General features: G+C 31.5%; 1 protein-coding gene, 1 long non-coding RNA gene and 1 other non-coding gene across 3 annotated transcripts in view; 1 reads left to right on the forward strand and 2 right to left on the reverse strand.

Moving 5' to 3' along the window:
* Positions 1-3348, forward strand: part of LOC139429575 (uncharacterized) — a 51313-nt gene extending 47965 nt beyond the window's left edge. Inside the window, exon 4 of the long non-coding RNA XR_011640131.1 lies at positions 2937-3348. This is a non-coding gene — a long non-coding RNA (uncharacterized lncRNA). The remainder of the gene's footprint in view (positions 1-2936) is intronic.
* Positions 559-654, reverse strand: TRNAY-GUA (transfer RNA tyrosine (anticodon GUA)). Its single transcript has 2 exons — positions 618-654; positions 559-594 (listed from the first exon to the last, which is right to left on the reverse strand). It is a non-coding gene; the product is annotated as a tRNA-Tyr (tRNA).
* The window catches only part of LOC111420585 (nuclear transcription factor Y subunit gamma), an 83771-nt gene continuing 65135 nt past the window's right edge, over positions 686-19321 (reverse strand). The window contains exon 7 of the mRNA XM_071195425.1: positions 686-2355. Coding sequence (XP_071051526.1) covers positions 1171-2355 — 1185 coding nt within the window. The 3' untranslated portion in view covers positions 686-1170. The remainder of the gene's footprint in view (positions 2356-19321) is intronic.

Below are 19321 nucleotides of genomic sequence, written 5' to 3' on the forward strand. Positions count from 1 at the left end.
TTGCTATAAAATGGTTTTTAAATCATCTTGTTATCTCAATTACTTTTTGAGATACGATTTTTTTTAAAATCGTAATCTGTAATAATTCGTTCTTTTCTTTATCCTTTTTTTTTCTATTTCGTTGGTGCACCCTATGATTGGTAGTAGTGGTATATTTGGTATAATAAAATTTATCATTTCAAATTATTCTTTTTACGTATAGGCAACTCCTTATACGTGAAGGCCTGAAAATTAAAATACGTTCTCCGTTTAATGAAAAATTCTAGTTTTTTTTAAATAATTATTACGCCTCGCACAAAACCAAGTTTTTTTCTGTCATTAACAAAAGGTGCGGCTCTAGATCACGGCCATAAGAAGTGTTTCATATCACTCCACGAACGCGTGAAACTTCACGTAGTAGAAATGCCATAATTTTTTTTCACTTCCTTTTCACAGCAAGGTCGAGACAATTTCCCGTTCTACATTTTTTTTTATTAATCTTGCGTAATAAATTTTCGTTTTCACTCGATCGTTTTGCGTTAAAACGTTAAATTTAAAAAAATAAATAAAAAAAAAAAATCCTTCGAGCCGGATTTGAACCAGCGACCTATGGATATCAGCTACTTTTTGAGAGACCTCTACAGTCCACCGCTCTACCAACTGAGCTATCGAAGGTTGGGTTAATTTTATAAAATTTGATCATAAAAAGTTTTAAATAATTTTTATTAATAAAATTATAAAATATTACTATCTAAAAAAAATTAATTAATTAAACTAGAATCGTACTCGTTAAAATTAAATATTACATACAAAAAAAATACATAATAAATCGATTTTTTTCTTTATTAAAAAAAAAAAAAGAAAAAAAATCGAGTGAGCAAATACAAAGCATTATTCATTATTAAATTATCACCTCTACGAAAATTAATTAATTTTATTTAACCCTATAATTTAATTTAAAATAAAAAATCAATTAAATTTTATTAAAAAAAAATTTAAGTTGGTAATGATTTAATAATGTCAAAAATGTCATAAAAAAACATAAGTTATGCAACCAATTATTCAAATTTATTTTAAAAAATAATTTTAAAACAATTAGGGTTAAATAAAAACAATTAAAATTCTCGTTTTAATAAGTAATTACGTAAATAAGTAATTTTTCGATGTTATATATAAGGAACTAAGACACACTCACAACGACAAAAACTTCATCAATGTAGCATAAATCAATTTCGGATTGATCGTTTCTTCCGCCGTGTATCTAACACCGCGTAATAAACCATCGTCGTGATTCACTATACCGAATTCACCAACTATAAAACCGTCAGGAGTTCTTTCCTCAACACGATACCTACGTTCTTTTCTACCTTCAATAACATACCCAATTTTTGATTTCGACGATGATGGTTTATCATTTTCTTGGTCTTGTTGTTGTTGTTGAACCGTGGGTTGTACCCCGTGTGTTCTTCCGTTAGTTTGGACACTAACCGCTTCGTCTATTTCGTAATTTTGTTCTGGTTGACCATAAATTATTGGGTTATTATTCCAAGATTCGGTTTGAAATTCCATTTTTTCACTCGATATGGTGGATTGGGTTGTATCAGGATTTTTCCAATGATCATTTTGAACGTTTTGGACCACAGCACTATATGAAACTGATCTTGGTAAATTTGATTCTCCTCTTCTATTATTATTATTATTATGATTATTATTGTGATTATTATTATTATCGTGATAAATAACAGTGTGATGAAACGGTTGGAGTTTATCTTTTAATTTTTCCTGCGACAATTCTTTAAGTAATTCCGAAGTTTTTTCAAAATCCGATAATTTTTTAATAACAGGAATTGATTTAACATTCGCAGGAAGTTCTTCAGTATACCCAGGTTCTGCATCTCGCGTAATTGGTTCCATTTCTTCAACGTTAAATTCGTGTCTATTCGCCTCCGCAATAATACTCTCCCTTTCTTCTTGTAAAATAGGAATTTCTTCTTCAATTAAATTCTTTTCTGTCGTCGTCGTCGTCGTCGATGTCGTCGTTGTTGTTACAATTCGATTCTTTCTTAAATAAATCCTCGATTCTTTCGAGCTAATTTTAACGTTAATCACTTTCCTCACGTCTTCTTTCTTCTCGGGATTTTTAACCGTACTTCTACTCTTTCGAAAAATCGGGAGATGTCTCGGATAATCTTCGAGTTCGATTGATGTTGGGGAAGTTATCGAATGTGATGTGGTGTCCAGATGGGTTTTGGTCGTTGGTAAATCCAGGAGTACTTGGAGGAAATCTTTTCCTGCTAGGAGGCCGTCTACGGTATCGGGCTCCTGCTGTTTGGGTATAGGCAGGCCCACGATATCCAGGATCAGACAAGCACAAATCTAGAAAGAATAAAGAAAAATTAATTTGTGGGACGTTATCTGGGTCGAAATCTGTCAGTTTAGTGACAGGCGAGGAGAGTTGTATCGATATACGAGAAGGAGACGCACGCGGAGGAGGAATCGAAGAGAAGAAAAAGAAAAAGAAAAGAGGCGCCACGGAGAAGAGAGAATTTTGCAAGTAGGGGTCAGGAATGTAACCCCCCAGGTGGAGGGAGGTGGGGAAACGAGCTCTTTGGTTGCGAAAGGATTTTGAAACCGACAAGGACGCTACCGTTTCGAGAATTTGTTTTGGTTTTCTTTGACGAATCTTATTATGTAATCTTTGCAAGAAAATACATTTTTGTATTCACGTCAAACATTAATTTTAACTTAAATACCATTCATATTAAACATATCCATTATTTTTTATTATTTTAATTAAATTTCAATTAATTAGGTGAAAAAAAAAATAAAAGATTCCTCATGATTAACATAATTACATGATTGTAAATTTTCGAATTTAAATTTCCCGCGTTATTCCGCACCAGATTCTAGTTACTTTTCCAATACCAACCTAAATTTAGTTACTTCTTTCCCCCCAGATTTAAGTTGGTCACTCTAATTACTTATCTACTGAAATCAAATAGATTGTGCGTACCAACTACTACATAGACTTAAAGAAGAAGGAAAAACATTCGGTAAGAAAGCGAAACGTAAAATTCCAGCATCCCAAAGATTGTCATGACGACCTCCAAAAAGATGGATCATAAGAAATGCAGGCAAAATAGAATGGAGAAGGGACCACATCATCACAGCCACAATTTTATTGTATCCATGTCAGAACAGTTCTTAACCACTTAAGGACCACTTTGATGTCTCATGGTAAGCAAACAAAGTTCCATAAGTAGATTTTGAAAACAAATTAAAATTAGTGAGTCAAGTAAATCAAGCACATTTATTTATGCTTTTATGACATAATATATAACGAATAAGGAAGTATAACAAAATCGGCTACAACATTCATGGTTTCTCGAGTGTTACCATTGATAACTTGAAAATGCAACAAATTTATCTAATTTTCATTTTTTCGTATTTTTCTCGATATTGACGCATCTGAGAGCAAAACTGCAAGAGAGCAATATTGTTAGGAATACAATTAGCTATAACTTTCATTCAAAAAATTTTTGTGTAATATGCTCCGTTTATTAAGTGTTATCATTAACAAATTGAAAAAGCAACAAATTTATCAAATTTTCATATTTTCGTATTTTTCTCGATATTAACGCATCTGAGAGCAAAACTGCAAGAGAGCTATATTGCTAAGAATAAAATTAGCCACAACTTTCATTCCAAAAGTTTTTTTATAATATACTCCCTTTCCAGAGTGTTACCATTGCCCACTTGAAAAAGTAACAAATTTATCAAATTTTTGTATTTTCCTCGATATTGACGCATTTGAGAGCAAAACTCCAAGAGAGCAATATTGCTAAGAATAAAATTAGCCACAACTTTTATCCAAAAAAGTTTTTTGCAAGATGCCCCGTTTCCCAAGTGTTACCACTACTGTGTTGAAGAAGCAACAAATTTATCAAATTTTCATATTTTAGTATTTTTTTCGATATTGACGCATCTGAGAGTAAAACTGCAAGAGAGCAATATTGCTAAGAATAAAATTAGCCACAACTTTCATTCCAAAAGTTTTTTTATAAAATACTCCTTTTCCAGAGTGTTAGCATTACCCACTTGAAAAAGCAACAAATTTATCAAATTTTTGTATTTTCGTATTTTCCTCGATATTGACGCATCTGAGAGCAAAACTCCAAGAGAGCAATATTGCTAAGAATAAAATTAGCCACAACTTTTATCCAAACAATTTTTTTGTAATATACCCCGCTTCCTAAACGGTACCCTTACTCTCTTGAAGAAGCAACATATTTATCAAATTTTCATATTTTCATATTTTCCTCGATATTGACGCATCTGAGAGCAAAACTGCAAGAGAGCAATATTGCTAAGAATGAAATTAACCACAACTTTCATTCCAAAACTTTTTTATAATACCCTTCCTTTCCAGAGTGTTGCCATCAACAACTTGAAAAAGCAAAAAAATTTATCAAATTTTCATATTTTCCTCGATATTGACGCAAAGATTATTGTTGTTGTGGTATTTTGATCTATTTTGTATCAACTTTTATCCAGGACATTCCTCAATATTGTCGTTGGAAATATTTCGAATAATCGTCACTATCTTTCTTGGCATACCTCAACATCATTTCGATATTGTCAGCAATAACGTCGTCCCTGTCACTTCCTAAACAATCCTTTGGATACAAGTCATTGCTGTTTTTGACAACATTTGCCTTCATCTCTCAATATCATCCCTTCATGCCACATCGACCCAAACATCCCACAATTTTGTCAAATATACGTTGATATGATCCCTGTCACCATTATCTTGTTCCAAACATCCCTATATATATATTGTTTCTGATATATAAAATCTTAAATCATCTTAAAATCACTTAGAGATCACCGCGATCTAAGTGAGGATATACAAAACTTGTATCAGACCAACAATGACATATACGCAAGTTCTGGATTAAAAGTTAATCCTCCTATGACGTCACGCTCCTATGTTATAAGTAGAAGGAAAAAAGTAACTAGATTTAGGTTGATATTGGAAAAGTATCTAGAATCTGGTAAATTTCTCTAAGCGGGAAGTTGTTCCTTGTTTCTGCCGTGACGTCATAGCGCGGGAAATTTAAAATTCGAAAATTCAAAAATTATGTAATGCCATCTGGTGGTGTGTGACGGAACCAAATTTAGAGTTTATTTGTTTAATTGCGTATAAACTTTTAAGATGTGTATTTATTTGCAATTTTTATTTTAAAATGTTTCAATACATTATTTAAATTGTGTTGATTGGTAAATTGTAATATTAAATTGTATAACCAGATTCTAGTTACTTTTCTAATACCAACCTAAATCTAGTTACTTTTTCTTCCTCCAGATTTAAGTTGGTCACTTTCCCTATAGTTATAACATTGGAGCGTGACGTCATAGGACGATAAGGGGATTATATTTGTGCTTATATTTATGTTTTTATAACATATAACGAATAAAGAGTTATACTTCTTTATTATTAAAATCATACATTTTCTTGAAAGTGAAATATAGCTATACAACATTCATGGTTTCCAATTTGTTAATTTATCAAATTTTCATATTTTCGTATCTTCCTCAATATTGACGCTTTTAAGAGCAAAACTACAAGAAAGTAATATTGTTAGGAATACAATTTGCAACAACTTTTAATCTAAGCATTTTTTTGTAATACGCTCTTACTCTCGGGTGTTACCATTAACAACTTGTAAAACAACGAAATTCATAAAATTTTTATATTTTCCTCGATATTGAGGCATCTGAGAGCAAAACTCCAAAAGAGCAATTTTGCTTAGAATAAAATTAGCTACAACTTTCATTCGAAAAAATGTTTTGAAATATGCTCCATTTCCCAAATGTTACCATTACTAACTTGAAAAAGCAAAAAATTTATCAAATTTTCATATTTTCGTATTTTGCTCGATATTGACGCATCTGAGAGCAAAAGTGCAAGAGAGCAATATTGCTAAGAATAAAATTAGCCACAACTTTCATTCGAAAAGTTTTTTTATAATATACTCCCTTTCCAGAGTGTTACCATTACCCACTTGAAAAAGCAACAAATTTATCAAATTTTCATATTTTCGTATTTTTCTCGATATTGACGCGTCTGAGAGCAAAACTGCAAGAGAGCAATATTGCTAAGAATAAAATTAGCCACAACTTTCATTCGAAAAGTTTTTTTATAATATACTCCCTTTCCAGAGTGTTACCATTACCCACTTGAAAAAGCAACAAATTTATCAAATTTTTGTATTTTCATATTTTCCTCGATATTGAGGCATCTGAGAGCAAAACTCCAAAAGAGCAATTTTGCTTAGAATAAAATTAGCTACAACTTTCATTCAAAAAAATGTTTTGAAATATGCTCCATTTCCCAAATGCTACCATTACTAACTTGAAAAAGCAAAAAATTTATCAAATTTCACATTTTCGTATTTTCCTCGATATTGACGCATCTGAGAGCAAAAGTGCAAGAGAGCAATATTGCTAACAATAAAATTAGCCACAACTTTCATTCGAAATTTTTTTTTGTAATGTGCCCCGTTTCCCAAATGTTACCATTACTTACTTGAAAAAGCAAAAAATTTATCAAATTTTCATATTTTCGTATTTTCTTTAATATTGGCGCATCTGAGAGCAAAACTGCAAGAGAGCAATATTGCTAAGAATAAAATTAGCTATAACTTTCATTCGAAAAAATTTTTTGTAATATTCTCCGTTTCCGTTTTCTTTCGTTTAATATTCCTAACTTCCTGCATGCGTGCATTTAATCACCAGATTCTAGTTACTTTTCCAATACCAACCTAAATTTAGTTACTTTTCCCCCCAGATTTAAGTTGGTCACTTTCCCTATATTTATAACATAACGTGACGTCATAAGGGGATTAACTTTTAATCTAGAACTCTCATTACTTATCTACTGAAATCAAATAGATTGTGCGTATCAACTAGACAGATTTACTTTCCAAGGTAAGGAGAAGATGGAATTACAATAGAACTGTTTAAATTAGACAACATCATCACAGCCACAATTTTATTATATCAATGGTTCTGCTTAACCATTTAAGGACCACTTTGTAGTCCCTTGATAACCAAATGGGGTCCCATAATAAGCAGATTTTCAAAAAGCACTATTTAACACTGTTACTAGAACTAACAGGTTAACTAGATTCTACTTTTAATTGTTATTCAGCTTTAGATTGTTGTATATTTTGATTGAACTAAAAGTAGATAACTATAAAATTATTTTAGCAGCCAAAATAGAGAGATATCGAATCTTTTGAAATAAGGTCGATGACAACAGCGAAAAATAATCTGGGATTATAGTTGATAGCGATGATGATATTGGTTATAGAAGTTAATTGTATTCAAATTGAGAGTGCGATTCTGAATCTGTCTCGATAAATTTCACGTTTAAACCTTATTTACGAGCTTAACGATGCAGGCAGCGTAGCCGAGAAAAGGAATAATTTTAGAACGTGGATTGCTGGAGATATGTGGGTGTGCTTGATACCGCGAGATATTTTAATTTAATTCAATAAATTTTTTATCGATTTGAATTTATTTTATGATTATTAACGAATAAAACGAAAAGGAAACTTGATGGTATTTTGAACGGTAATAACAATAGCAGGTAAAGGTCAAGCGCAACTTGTCAAGTTGGTACAACAACAAAAAAAGGCGAAATTCCATCGGAATACCACATCCTGCAGAACAGGATGAGAACAGGATTAATACCCGATCTTATTTAGCTACACGAAGCGAAAACGAAAATGGCAAGAAAAAAAGGAGAAATTTAAGGACGAAATGATTTATTTTAAAATGTATCAAAGAATGAATCTCTAATCGGGGCGATAAATTAAAACCGGCAACGCCCAACTCGTTTTCGAACACGAATAAAGATATCTTTGCGAATATATTATTAGAGTTAAAAGCAACTCGCTGTTTGTTTGCCGTTAATTCTCGTGGTGAAGTTCAAGGTCACAATTAGATGTATATCGAGAATCGTGTCTTAAAAGCAATAACAACCAATTTCCATTTAATTAAATAAAAATATTAAAAAAGATTTATATGGTAATATGAATTATTTTTATGATATGAAGGAATGTGCATATTTAAAATGACTTTTCTAGAAGATGCGGTAAAACTTGACTTCAAACAATGGCATAAAATTGAGAATTGATTTGGCTCACATTTCGTTTTCATGGTCATCATATTATTCATGTTAGAACTCAAGATAAGCTGTGCCATACCAGTCTTATAAACGAAAAATTAAAAAGAGGAGAAAATTGGGCAAAAAGCTACTACAAGAAGATTTTCTTCCATCTTTTAGATTAAGCGTTATGGAACTCAATTATAATTCACAGAAACAGGTACTCTTCTTCCTTAGAGACTTACTGGAGATAGTGAAAAAGATAGTGTGTCTGCAGAAGGATGCACGATCGTTGTGGTAAGAAAATTAGGATCGTTATATGTATGTATGTAGTTTGTACACCCTCACAATTTACAGTTAATTCAGGGGTCAGAAAACCAGCCCAAGGTTTTAATGAACGTTGATATAAAACGGAAGAGTATGTCCAAAATTAGGGGCGCAACATGTAGAACATGCTTACGTAACCTGTAGTGTTCGGTCAGGAAGTGGGTGAGGAGTCTCAAGTCACTTTTTGATTTTCCCACGAACTGAGTTGATCTCTTCCGGTCAGACTAGAGCAGACTTTTTTTGCAAAGACACCTACTGCAGTCTTAACTCATCTATCGCAAAAACCTCGCCACTTTATCCTGACATTGTCATAAACATCAGCCTCTTCAAATGATTACCGACAAGACTTCACTAACGATGTAGTTCGATGCCTATTAAGCACTAGCATAGCCTGTCTGCTATCAGTGCAGATTACATCGTTTCTGGCAACTTTTATGGAATCGATGATCGCATCAGCTGCTATATTTATAGCAGTTATTTCGGCTTGAGCAGTCGTGCTGTACGACCCAAGCAAAATAGAAAGGTGCAGTTGGAGATCGCGCAAGAACATTCCCGCTTCGGAATTGCCTGTGCTAAAGTTGCTCTAGGGTATCGTTTCAATGCCGAAGTGTATCGAGGAAAATATGAAAATTTGATAAATTTATTGTTTTTTCAAGTTGGTAATGGTAACATTTGGGAAACGGGGCACATTACAAAAAATTTTTCGAATGAAAGTTGTGGCTAATTTTATTTTTAGCAATATTGCTCTCTTGGAGTTTTGCTCTCAGATGCGTCAATATCGAGGAAAATACGAAAATATGAAAATTTGATAAATTTGTTGCTTCTTCAAGATAGTAATGGTAACACTTGGGAAACGGGGCATCTTTCAAAAAACCTTTTTTGGATAAAAGTTGTGGCTAATTTTATACTTAGCAATATTGCTCTCTTGCACTTTTGCTCTCATATGCGTCAATATCGAGAAAAATACGAAAATATGAAAATTTGATAAATTTGTTGCTTCTTCAAGATAGTAATGGTAACACTTGGGAAACGGGGCATCTTTCAAAAAACTTTTTTGGATAAAAGTTATAGCTAATTTTATTCTTAGCAAAATTGCTCTCTTGAAGTTTTGCTCTTAGATGCGTCAATATCAAGGAAAATATGAAAATTTGATAAATTTGTTGCTTCATAAAGATAGTAATGGTAATACTCGAGAAACTGGGCATACTGCAAAAAATGTTATTGAATGAAAGTTGTGGCTAATTTTATTCTTAGCGATATTGCTCTCTTGGAGTTTTGCTCTCAGATGCATCAATATCGAGGAAAATACGAAAATATGAAAATTTGATACATTTGTTGCTTCTTCAAGATAGTAATGGTAACACTTGGGAAACGGGGCATTTTTCAAAAAACTTTTTTGGATAAAAGTTGTGGCTAATTTTATTCTTAGCAATATTGCTCTCTTGGAGTTTTGCTCTTAGATGCGTTAATATCGAGGAAAATACGAAAATATGAAAATTGGATAAATTTGTTGCTTCTTCAAGATAGTAATGGTAACACGTGGGAAACGGGGCATCTTTCAAAAAACTTTTTTGGATAAAAGTTGTGGCTAATTTTATTCTTAGCAATATTGCTCTCTTGGAGTTTTGCTCTTAGATGCGTCAATATCGAGGAAAATACGAAAATATGAAAATTGGATGGTTTTGTGGCTTGTTGTACTGTAATAATTAAATTTTTAATTTCATACTTTATGTTATCTACTTTTAAGTCAATCAAAATATACAACAATCTAAAGCTGAATAACAACTAAAACTAGAACTAACACTAGCATTAGAACTAACACTAAACCTAGAACTAGAAACATTCGGGTTTAGCCCTACGTCTTTTAAGACGGCTAAACTCGAATGATTCTAATTCTAGGTTTAGTGTTAGTTCTATTTTTAGTTCAATAAAAATATACAATAATCTAGCACTGTGTAACAATTAAAACTAGAGTTAACACTAGATACTATATCTAGAACTAGAAACGTCTAAACCCGAATCTTTCTAGTTCTAGTGTTAGTTGTAGTGCTAGCGCTAGTTCTAATTTTAGTTGTTATTTAGCGTTAGATTGTTATTGAACTAACACTAGACTTAGAACTAGAAATATTTGCACAAAATAAAAGTGTAACTCTATCCTTAGCTGATTTAATACCAGGAGCTGTCTTTTCATTTTTTAAAATGTATGTTCGTGTTAGTATTTGTTTCCAATAAACCCCGGTTTCATCCGCATTAAATACTTGTTCATGACGTAACCTTTTTCTTCTATTAGTTTTATTATTTCACCAGGAAATTTTGCAGCTTTCTGATGATAATCTGAAGCTGATTCTTCACACAACTTAATGTTATGGACATTAAAACCAATTTTTGAATCTTTCGAACCATCCTTACTTGCTTTAAATTTATAGTCATCTTCAGCACAATCCATATCATCCGAAAAATCTTGATAAAGTTCTTTGGCTTTATCCATTAATCTAGCCCTAGTTAATGGTATATTTCTGCAACCTTGGTTTTCAATCCAAAGATAAACTTCTCCATTTTTTACGCTATTTCTGATTATTTTTATCTTTATAGATCTTATCGTAGATTCATTGACCTACTTCGGTAGCTCGAATTTAAATCTTTTTTTTTTCTAGAGTCATAACTGACTTTGTACTTTAAATAGCAAATTGCTTATAAAATTATGGTGTAAAAAAATTAGGAGAAATACGAATCTGAATGAAATACAGAACACAAAAATAAGCACTTAACCTAACACAAACATTAAAATCTATCCTAAATGAGAATTAACTATCGTACTCGACGTCATCATTGCAAGTATGCAACCAATATCACACTGTTGGTATTGTAATACGTGATTAGCGTATTTGGTTGCATACTTGCACGATAATTAATTAACACAGTCGCGAATGTTGAAAGAGATAACAAAATTTAAAACGCGAATATGTGTAATTTGAAACCACGAATGTTATGGCTCTACTGTAGTGGGTAAAAAGAATAAAATAAAAGGGTCATCTTAGGTAATACAATAAAAGGAGGGCGTAAAATATGTCGCAAGGTGTCCAGAAATATATTAACGTGGATTTAGATCGACCTTGTCTCGTTGCGGAGACGCCAAAAAAGAAATCAAAAAGGGGGCGCGCGAAAGAAAGAAAAATAATCGTCCCGTTTTGTGGAGATCATTGTGGGAGTCGACCGGATCAGATTTCGCGACGGCACACGTCCAAATTTATCGTTGCGCTTCAAGATACCATCTGCGGTGGCAATTATACTACCCGAGTGCGTTTTATTTCTATTTTTTACTTCTCGTTTTATTCCCATTTCTATTTTTATGTCTATTTCTTAGTTCGCATTTAACTCTTCGCTTCAACTTTTATTTACATCTCTTTTTGCGCTATTTTCCATTTTACATCTCGAAACCGCACCGGATAAATCATCTCAACCGACATGAATACTGCTTCTCCGTGATTTAAGAGCCGTAACAAGAATGGCATTCGCTCGGCGTCAAAACTCGTTGATTTACTGCCATTTACGGTACATTATTATAACAGTGTTGAATCAGGGGCGAGTTACGCAATCTTTGGTTGTATTCTTTATTGCAATTTTGTTTGTGTAGGGGTTGTTTTTTGTTTTCATTCCTTTTATTAGATCTCTTTGTAATAACTGTGAAAGTTGTATTTTTATACTCCGCTAAAGTCGTGGAATATTTTATTAGGAGACAATGTAACATACATAATTTTGCATAATTTTTTTCCGCATACATACACTAAAGGTCGTTTTATTTCAACGATTTTTTTTCTTTTTTGAAAAATTAAACAATAACTCTTTGGTAATAAAACACATTTAACCTTGTATTTACAACCACCTTTTTAACTACTCGACTACATCTTGCTGGCTTCATGTTTACATTAAAACACAAAAACATCTGAATACATAAGAAATTTGCTTGAAAAATTTACTAGTAGCTTGGGATTGATTTATCATGAATTAAAAAGGGGTCATTTAAAAGAGAAGAGGCTAATGAGTTTGTGAGCCAATGCTTAAAGAGAGCTCAAGATAGCTAATGTTCAGTGGCTTTACTCATTGATAATGCTCTTTGTCATTGTGGTGTCGAAGAACAAGAATTTTTTTCAGCAGAAACTTGTAAGGCTAAGTCCTTATAGTATTTTGGAGGGAAATGACTAAGAAAACTTGTCTCAAACAAAGTACAGAATTCGAAAATTAAAAAATATAATTAAAAACAATATTTCAAAAATTAATATAACTGTAACAAGTTTAAAGCCGGAATTCAAAAGCACATCACCTCTATTATAAACATGGAAGTTGTAACTTTTTGAATTAACAATATTGTTTATCTAATTCAGTTATAAAAATTAAATTTTACGTCTATCTGACGTTTTGTAACGTCACTTTTTTTATAACTAGTGATGTAATGATTTCATTACATCACTAGTGATGTAATGAATTCCATTACCTAACTACAAATTAGATAAGATTTTGTACTTAATTAATTAATAATTTAAAGTTAAATAACGTTAATCAAGAATCAAAGATAGTTTTATTAAATTATTCATTTAGTTTTAATAAATTTAATAAATAAGCCAATTTAATGTTGATTAATGTAATTTTGATTTTGATTAATGCCAACTTGATTATGGCAGTTGCCAACTTGGTTTTGTTTAATGCCATTTTGAATCATAGAAAATATTTATATTATACTTATATAGAAGCATTACTCCGCACTATTTTACCGACAAAATTGAATGCAGCGCCGCCAAGGGGATTATAATAGAAGTAATTTTAATAAACCGGGTTAATAACAGGGTGCCCATTATGTATGGAATATAGTATATCTTGGTAAGTATCAACTTTACAAAAAAACATTTTATACAAACGTTGTTTAATATTTGATTTGCCATAATAAGACAGCATTCAATTGTTTTTATTTCAGAAAACAAATGAGTAACGAATAACATTTAATTTTTTTTTAATGGCAATGTACCCTTTCGTTAGGCTCATTTGATAGAGATTTTTTTCTCTTTACGATGACATAAAATTTTAGTACCCTTATACTAGAAAATTTTTGAAAAAAATGTAAAAACAGTTTATTAAGTTAATTTTGCCAATAACATGAATCTAGATATCCGAAATCTTATTTGTCCTAACAATTGAATGTAAGCTATTGAATGTGACAGAATCTTGTTTATTTAAATAAGTTGGTAGATCAAAAAAGAAAAATGGTTCATTTAACAGAAACTGAACGCATAGAAATTTTAATTATGGTCGGTTATGGGGATCGCAAACGAACACAATTAGAAGTATGTGAAATTTTCAATGAGCGTTATCCACATCGAGAACCAATCACTCAATCAGTAGTTAGCAAAACTTCGAAACGTTTTAGGGAAACTGGTAACGTTAAAGATCTGCCAAAGACTGGTCCGCAGAGATCTGCAACAGATGAAGATAAAAAGATCGATATTCTCATAGAAATCGAAGAAAATCCAAACATTTCAACTCGTCAGTTATGTTTAAACCATGCTCTAAGTAAAGGTTCAATACACAAAATATTACATGCAGAAAATTTACATCCGTACAAATCGACTTTATTGCAAGAATTATCCGAAGATGACTACGGTCGACGTGTTAAATTTTGTGAATTTATGATGGAGCGAATCAACAGCAATCCAAATTTTCTCAATAATATGGTTTTCTCTGACGAGGCTACGTTTTGTTTAAATGGTAATGTAAATAAGCAAAATTCTCGATATTGGGCAGCTAAAAATCCCCATTGGATGATTCAAAATCATACTCAAACACCACAGAAATTAAACGTATGGGTGGGAATTTGTGCAGATCACATAATTGGACCTTTCTTTATTCGAGGTACTCTAACTGGTCACCGTTATTTACAATTATTGCAACAGCAAATTATCCCAGCTTGCCAAGAAAATCTTGATGATCTTTGGTTTCAACAAGATGGGGCACCGCCCCACTATCATTTAGATGTACGCCGATATTTAGATACGGTATTTCCGGCCCGTTGGATAGGCAGAAGAGGGTCTGTAGAGTGGCCACCCCGATCTCCGGATCTTACACCTTGCGATTTCTTCTTCTGGGGATATTTAAAATCTAAAGTTTATGTAAACCGACGATTCTTTTCAAGCCTTTTATGATAGATTGGGCCACTGCCTTGCAGTTAATGGTGAACATTTTTAACATTTATTGTCGTGAAAACCATTTTAGGGCTAATTTCGTTTTGTCTTCAAAGTTTAATAATTTTCATTTACACTAATTTTTAGTTTATTTGTTTTATTTTGTATGTAGATTTAATTTACGGTAATAATTCGAGGTAGTTGACGATCTCGGATATCTAGATTAATGTTATTGGTTAAATTTTCTTAATAAACAATTTTTACATTTTATGCAAAAATTTTCTGATGTAAGGGTACAAAAATTTTACGTCATCATAAAGAGAAAAGAAATCTCTATCAAATAAGCCTAATAAAAGGGTACATTGCCATTTAAAAAAAATTAAATGTTATTCGTTGCTCATTTGTTTGCTGAAATAAAAACAATTGAATGGTGTCTTATTATGGCAAATAAAATACTAACCAACTTTTGTATAAAATGTTTTTTTATAAAGTTGATACTTGCCAAGATATATACAATATTCCATACATAATGGGCACCCTGTATATGTATATATGTATGATACAATGCCTGAGTTCAATTATACTCAAGTTTCCACTTCTTAATTTAATTGATAAATAGAACACAATAGTTTATTAAATAAATTTATTTTTTTCTCTTTAAAAAAAATATGACCGGCTTGAACAGCCAATGTGTTCTTAGAATTTAGTTTTCTAGTTTTACCTTTTATATGTTATTTATCCTTTTACAAAAGTTGAACAAAATTAATTTTACAAACATATTTATAATAAAGTTTGTGATGTCTTCTTTATGGCAAAGAAATGTGAAGTTAACATTATGCCACATTATGCCTGACATTATGGCATATGACACTGACGTCGATTTCTGGTATATATATAAATAATTACATTGCAAATTGTAAAGTCCCTAGATTTACAAAGTACCGCGGTTCATGACGCCTGTTTTCGAGCCAAAATGGCGGTTTGACAGCTTGTCACTGCATCTCACCACTTATTTACAAAAATATTGCCGTCTTGTTGCCTTTGGAGTTGCAAAAATAGCACTTTCGACTCTTCAAAGTACCACGAGAAAAAAAGAAAAGAAATTTGACATAATGTTATCAATAGAACGACATAGTTATAAATTTCCCGCTTGACTTTCGAGCCAAAATGGCGTCAAACCGCGGTACTTTGTAAATCTAGGGACTTTAGCAAATTGTGTATAGCAGCACCATCTAGTGGATTATTATAGTAAATAAAATTTCGTCTTTATTTTATACCTATCAAGAAATCATACCCTGTTTTGAATTTGATTAATGCCAATTTGAACTTGAAAAGGTATAGTTTTAACTGTTATAAAGCGCTAGATTGTTGTATATTTGGTATTGAACTAAAACTAACACTACATAAGAAATTGGTCCCTTTCATTCGTTATTACCAACCTAGGGAACTAATACTGAAGAATTTTCAGAGTTTCGCGATTTTAACACTATTATAGATAATAAATGAAAGAGTGAAAGTGATGGAGTGAAATGGTTTAGATAAAAAACATTGATAATCAACTCATAAATTATATTCCATAAACGATTTGTCCTTATCATTGATTGTTACCAACCTAAGAAACAAAAACTGAAAATTTTCAAAATTTTGCATTTCTAACATTATTATAGGTAATAAGTTACATTCTGAATACGATGGAGTGAAATAATTCAGACTAAAAACATTTATAATAAACCTAAAAATTATAATCCATAAGAAATTTGTCCCTGCCATTAGTTATTATCAACCTGGGAACTAAAATTGGAGAATTTTCAAAGTTTCGCGATTTTAACACTATTATAGATAATAAATGAAAGACTAAAAGTGATGGAGTGAAATGGTTTAGATAAAAAACATTGATAATCAACTCATAAATTATATTCCATAAACGATTTGTCCTTATCATTGATTGTTACTAACCTAAGAAACAAAAACTGACGAATTATCAAAATTTTGCATTTCTAACATTATTATAGGTAATAAGTTTCTGAATACGATGGAGTGAAATAAATTAGACTAAAAACATTTATAATAAACTTAAAAATTATAATCCATAAGAAATTTGTCCCTGCCATTAGTTATTATCAATCTGGGAACTAAAATTGGAGAATTTTCAGAGTTACGCGATTTTAACACTATTATAGATAATAAATGAAAGACTAAAAGTGATGGAATGAAATGGTTTAGATAAAAAACATTGATAATCAACTCATAAATTATATTCCATAAATAATTTGTCCTTATCATTGATTGTTACCAACCTAAGAAACAAAAACTGACGAATTATCAAAATTTTGCATTTCTAACATTATTATAGGTAATAAGTAACATTCTGAATACGATGGAGTGAAATAATTTAGACTAAAAACATTTATAATAAACCTAAAAATTATAATCCATAAGAAATTTGTCCCTGCCATTAGTTATTATCAACCTGGGAATTAAAATTGGAGAATTTTCAGAGTTTCGCGATTTTAACACTATTATAGATAATAAATTAAAGACTGAAAGTGATGGAGTGAAATGGTTTAGATAAAAAACATTGATAATCAACTCATAAATTATATTCCATAAATAATTTGTCCTTGGCATTGATTGTTACCAACCTAGGAAACAAAAGCTGATGAATTTTCAGAATTTTGCATTTCTAACATTATTATAGGTAATAAATTACGTTCTGAATACGATGGAGTGAAATAATTTAGACTATAAGCATTCATGATAACCCTAAAAATTATAATCCATAAGAGATTTGTCCCTGTCATTAGTTATTATCAACTTAGGAACTAAAACTGAAGAATTTTCAAAGTTTCGCGATTTTAACACTATTATAGATAATAAATAAAGGATTGAGAGTGATGAAGTGAAATGGTTTAGATAAAAAACATTGATAATCAACTCATAAATTATATTCCATAAACAATTTGTCCTTGGCATTGATTGTTACCAACCTAGCAAACAAATTTAGCATTTCTAACATTATTATAGGTAATAAGTTACGGCCCGAGGATGATGGAGTGAAATAATTTGGACTAAAAGCATTCATAATAACTCTAAAAATTATAATCCATAAGAGATTTGTCCATGTCATTGGTTTTTCCAACCTAAGGAACTAAATCCGATGAATTTTCAGATTTTCGCGCTTATAACACTATTATAGGTAGTAAATTAAAAACTGAAAGCGCACTCTAAGTGTCAATCTATTTTTTTACGTACAATTAAACGGTGTAATAAAAACTATAGCATTCCATTTAAAATAGCGAAGTTATGGTCTATTTCTGGTAGACCGGAAGCCACTTCCGCCACGGCCATCTTGAAAATATTTTAGATCGAAAGTTCCGAATGAACAACCCATGCTACCAAAATTTCAAATCTCTACGAATGGTGGAACCTGAAAAAGTTCTAACGAACCGGTTACGTGAGACACCCTGTATAAGTAGGTTATTTATAACTAGTAATATGTATTACTATACAGCATTTTGTACTGCTGCACTGAGAGAAATAGATTGTACGAATCGTATTATAGAAAAAATATTATATATGCAGCAATTCATTGTATTATATTCATTATATTTATTGTACTCAATACAATCTCGTCTCGCTGTCACTATTCGTAGTAAACGTATTATACATTATAGCCTACCTTATAGTATATTTTTAGTGCATAGTACAGTCCATTTCTCTCAGTGTGACGTGTGATAATGCTTAATAGCATATTTTCATTAATAAAGACTATTATTATTATTATTATATACAGGTGTCCGCCGGGAAGGTATACTACTTCGTTTGTTTATAATTTTTGATTAAATGAAAGAGAATGGATCTTATATTGATAAATGTTTTATTTAATGTCGTCAATTATGTATGGAATACAATATCAGATAAATATCCGCCTCTATTAGCCTCACAAATGCGAGCCCTTTTGAGCACATCTTTCATTACATTCTCACACATTTCATGCGGTATTTCATTAATTTCTTCACGAATATTTTGTTTGAGTTGTTCCAGCGTTTCTTGAACCGACTATTCTGTTTATTCACATATCCATTCAAATAAAAATGTGCCTCGTCACTCATTATGATTTTTTCATGAAAATCGGGGTTGTCATGGGCGAGCTGTAACATCCTATTGGCATATGTACGGCGGCGTAAATGGTCTTCTGGAAGAAGCTCTTGTGTCAAGTGAATCTTAAATGGAAACAAATGCAAATCCTTGTGCAAAATTGTGCCCAAAGTTGTTCTTTGAAGACCAAGCTCCTGAGCACAGCGTCGAATTGAGGATTGTTTTGAATACTTTCTTGAGCAGCAGTAATGTTTTCAGAAAATCTTGCAGTACGTTGTGGTCCATGCTTGGGTTTATTAGTTACAGTCCCTCTTTCTTCGAAATCATTCACTACACGATAAATAATGCGTCTTGTTGACACGTTGTTTCTCCCAAAAATTTCACGTAACTTTCTCATCGTCACAGTAATCGACGACTGCCAAATATGAACTGTCAAGACTAATGTTTACCAAAATGGCGGCAAAACAAAATAGTATACCTTCCCGGCGGACACCTGTATTTTTGTATATTGCATTTTAAGTGAAATTCACTGTAATTCTAAGTTTGGTGTTAATAATTTTGCGATGTTGAATAT

Source organism: Onthophagus taurus, chromosome 3, assembly GCF_036711975.1.
Source record: "Onthophagus taurus isolate NC chromosome 3, IU_Otau_3.0, whole genome shotgun sequence".
Classification (NCBI taxonomy): Eukaryota; Metazoa; Arthropoda; class Insecta; order Coleoptera; family Scarabaeidae; genus Onthophagus; species Onthophagus taurus.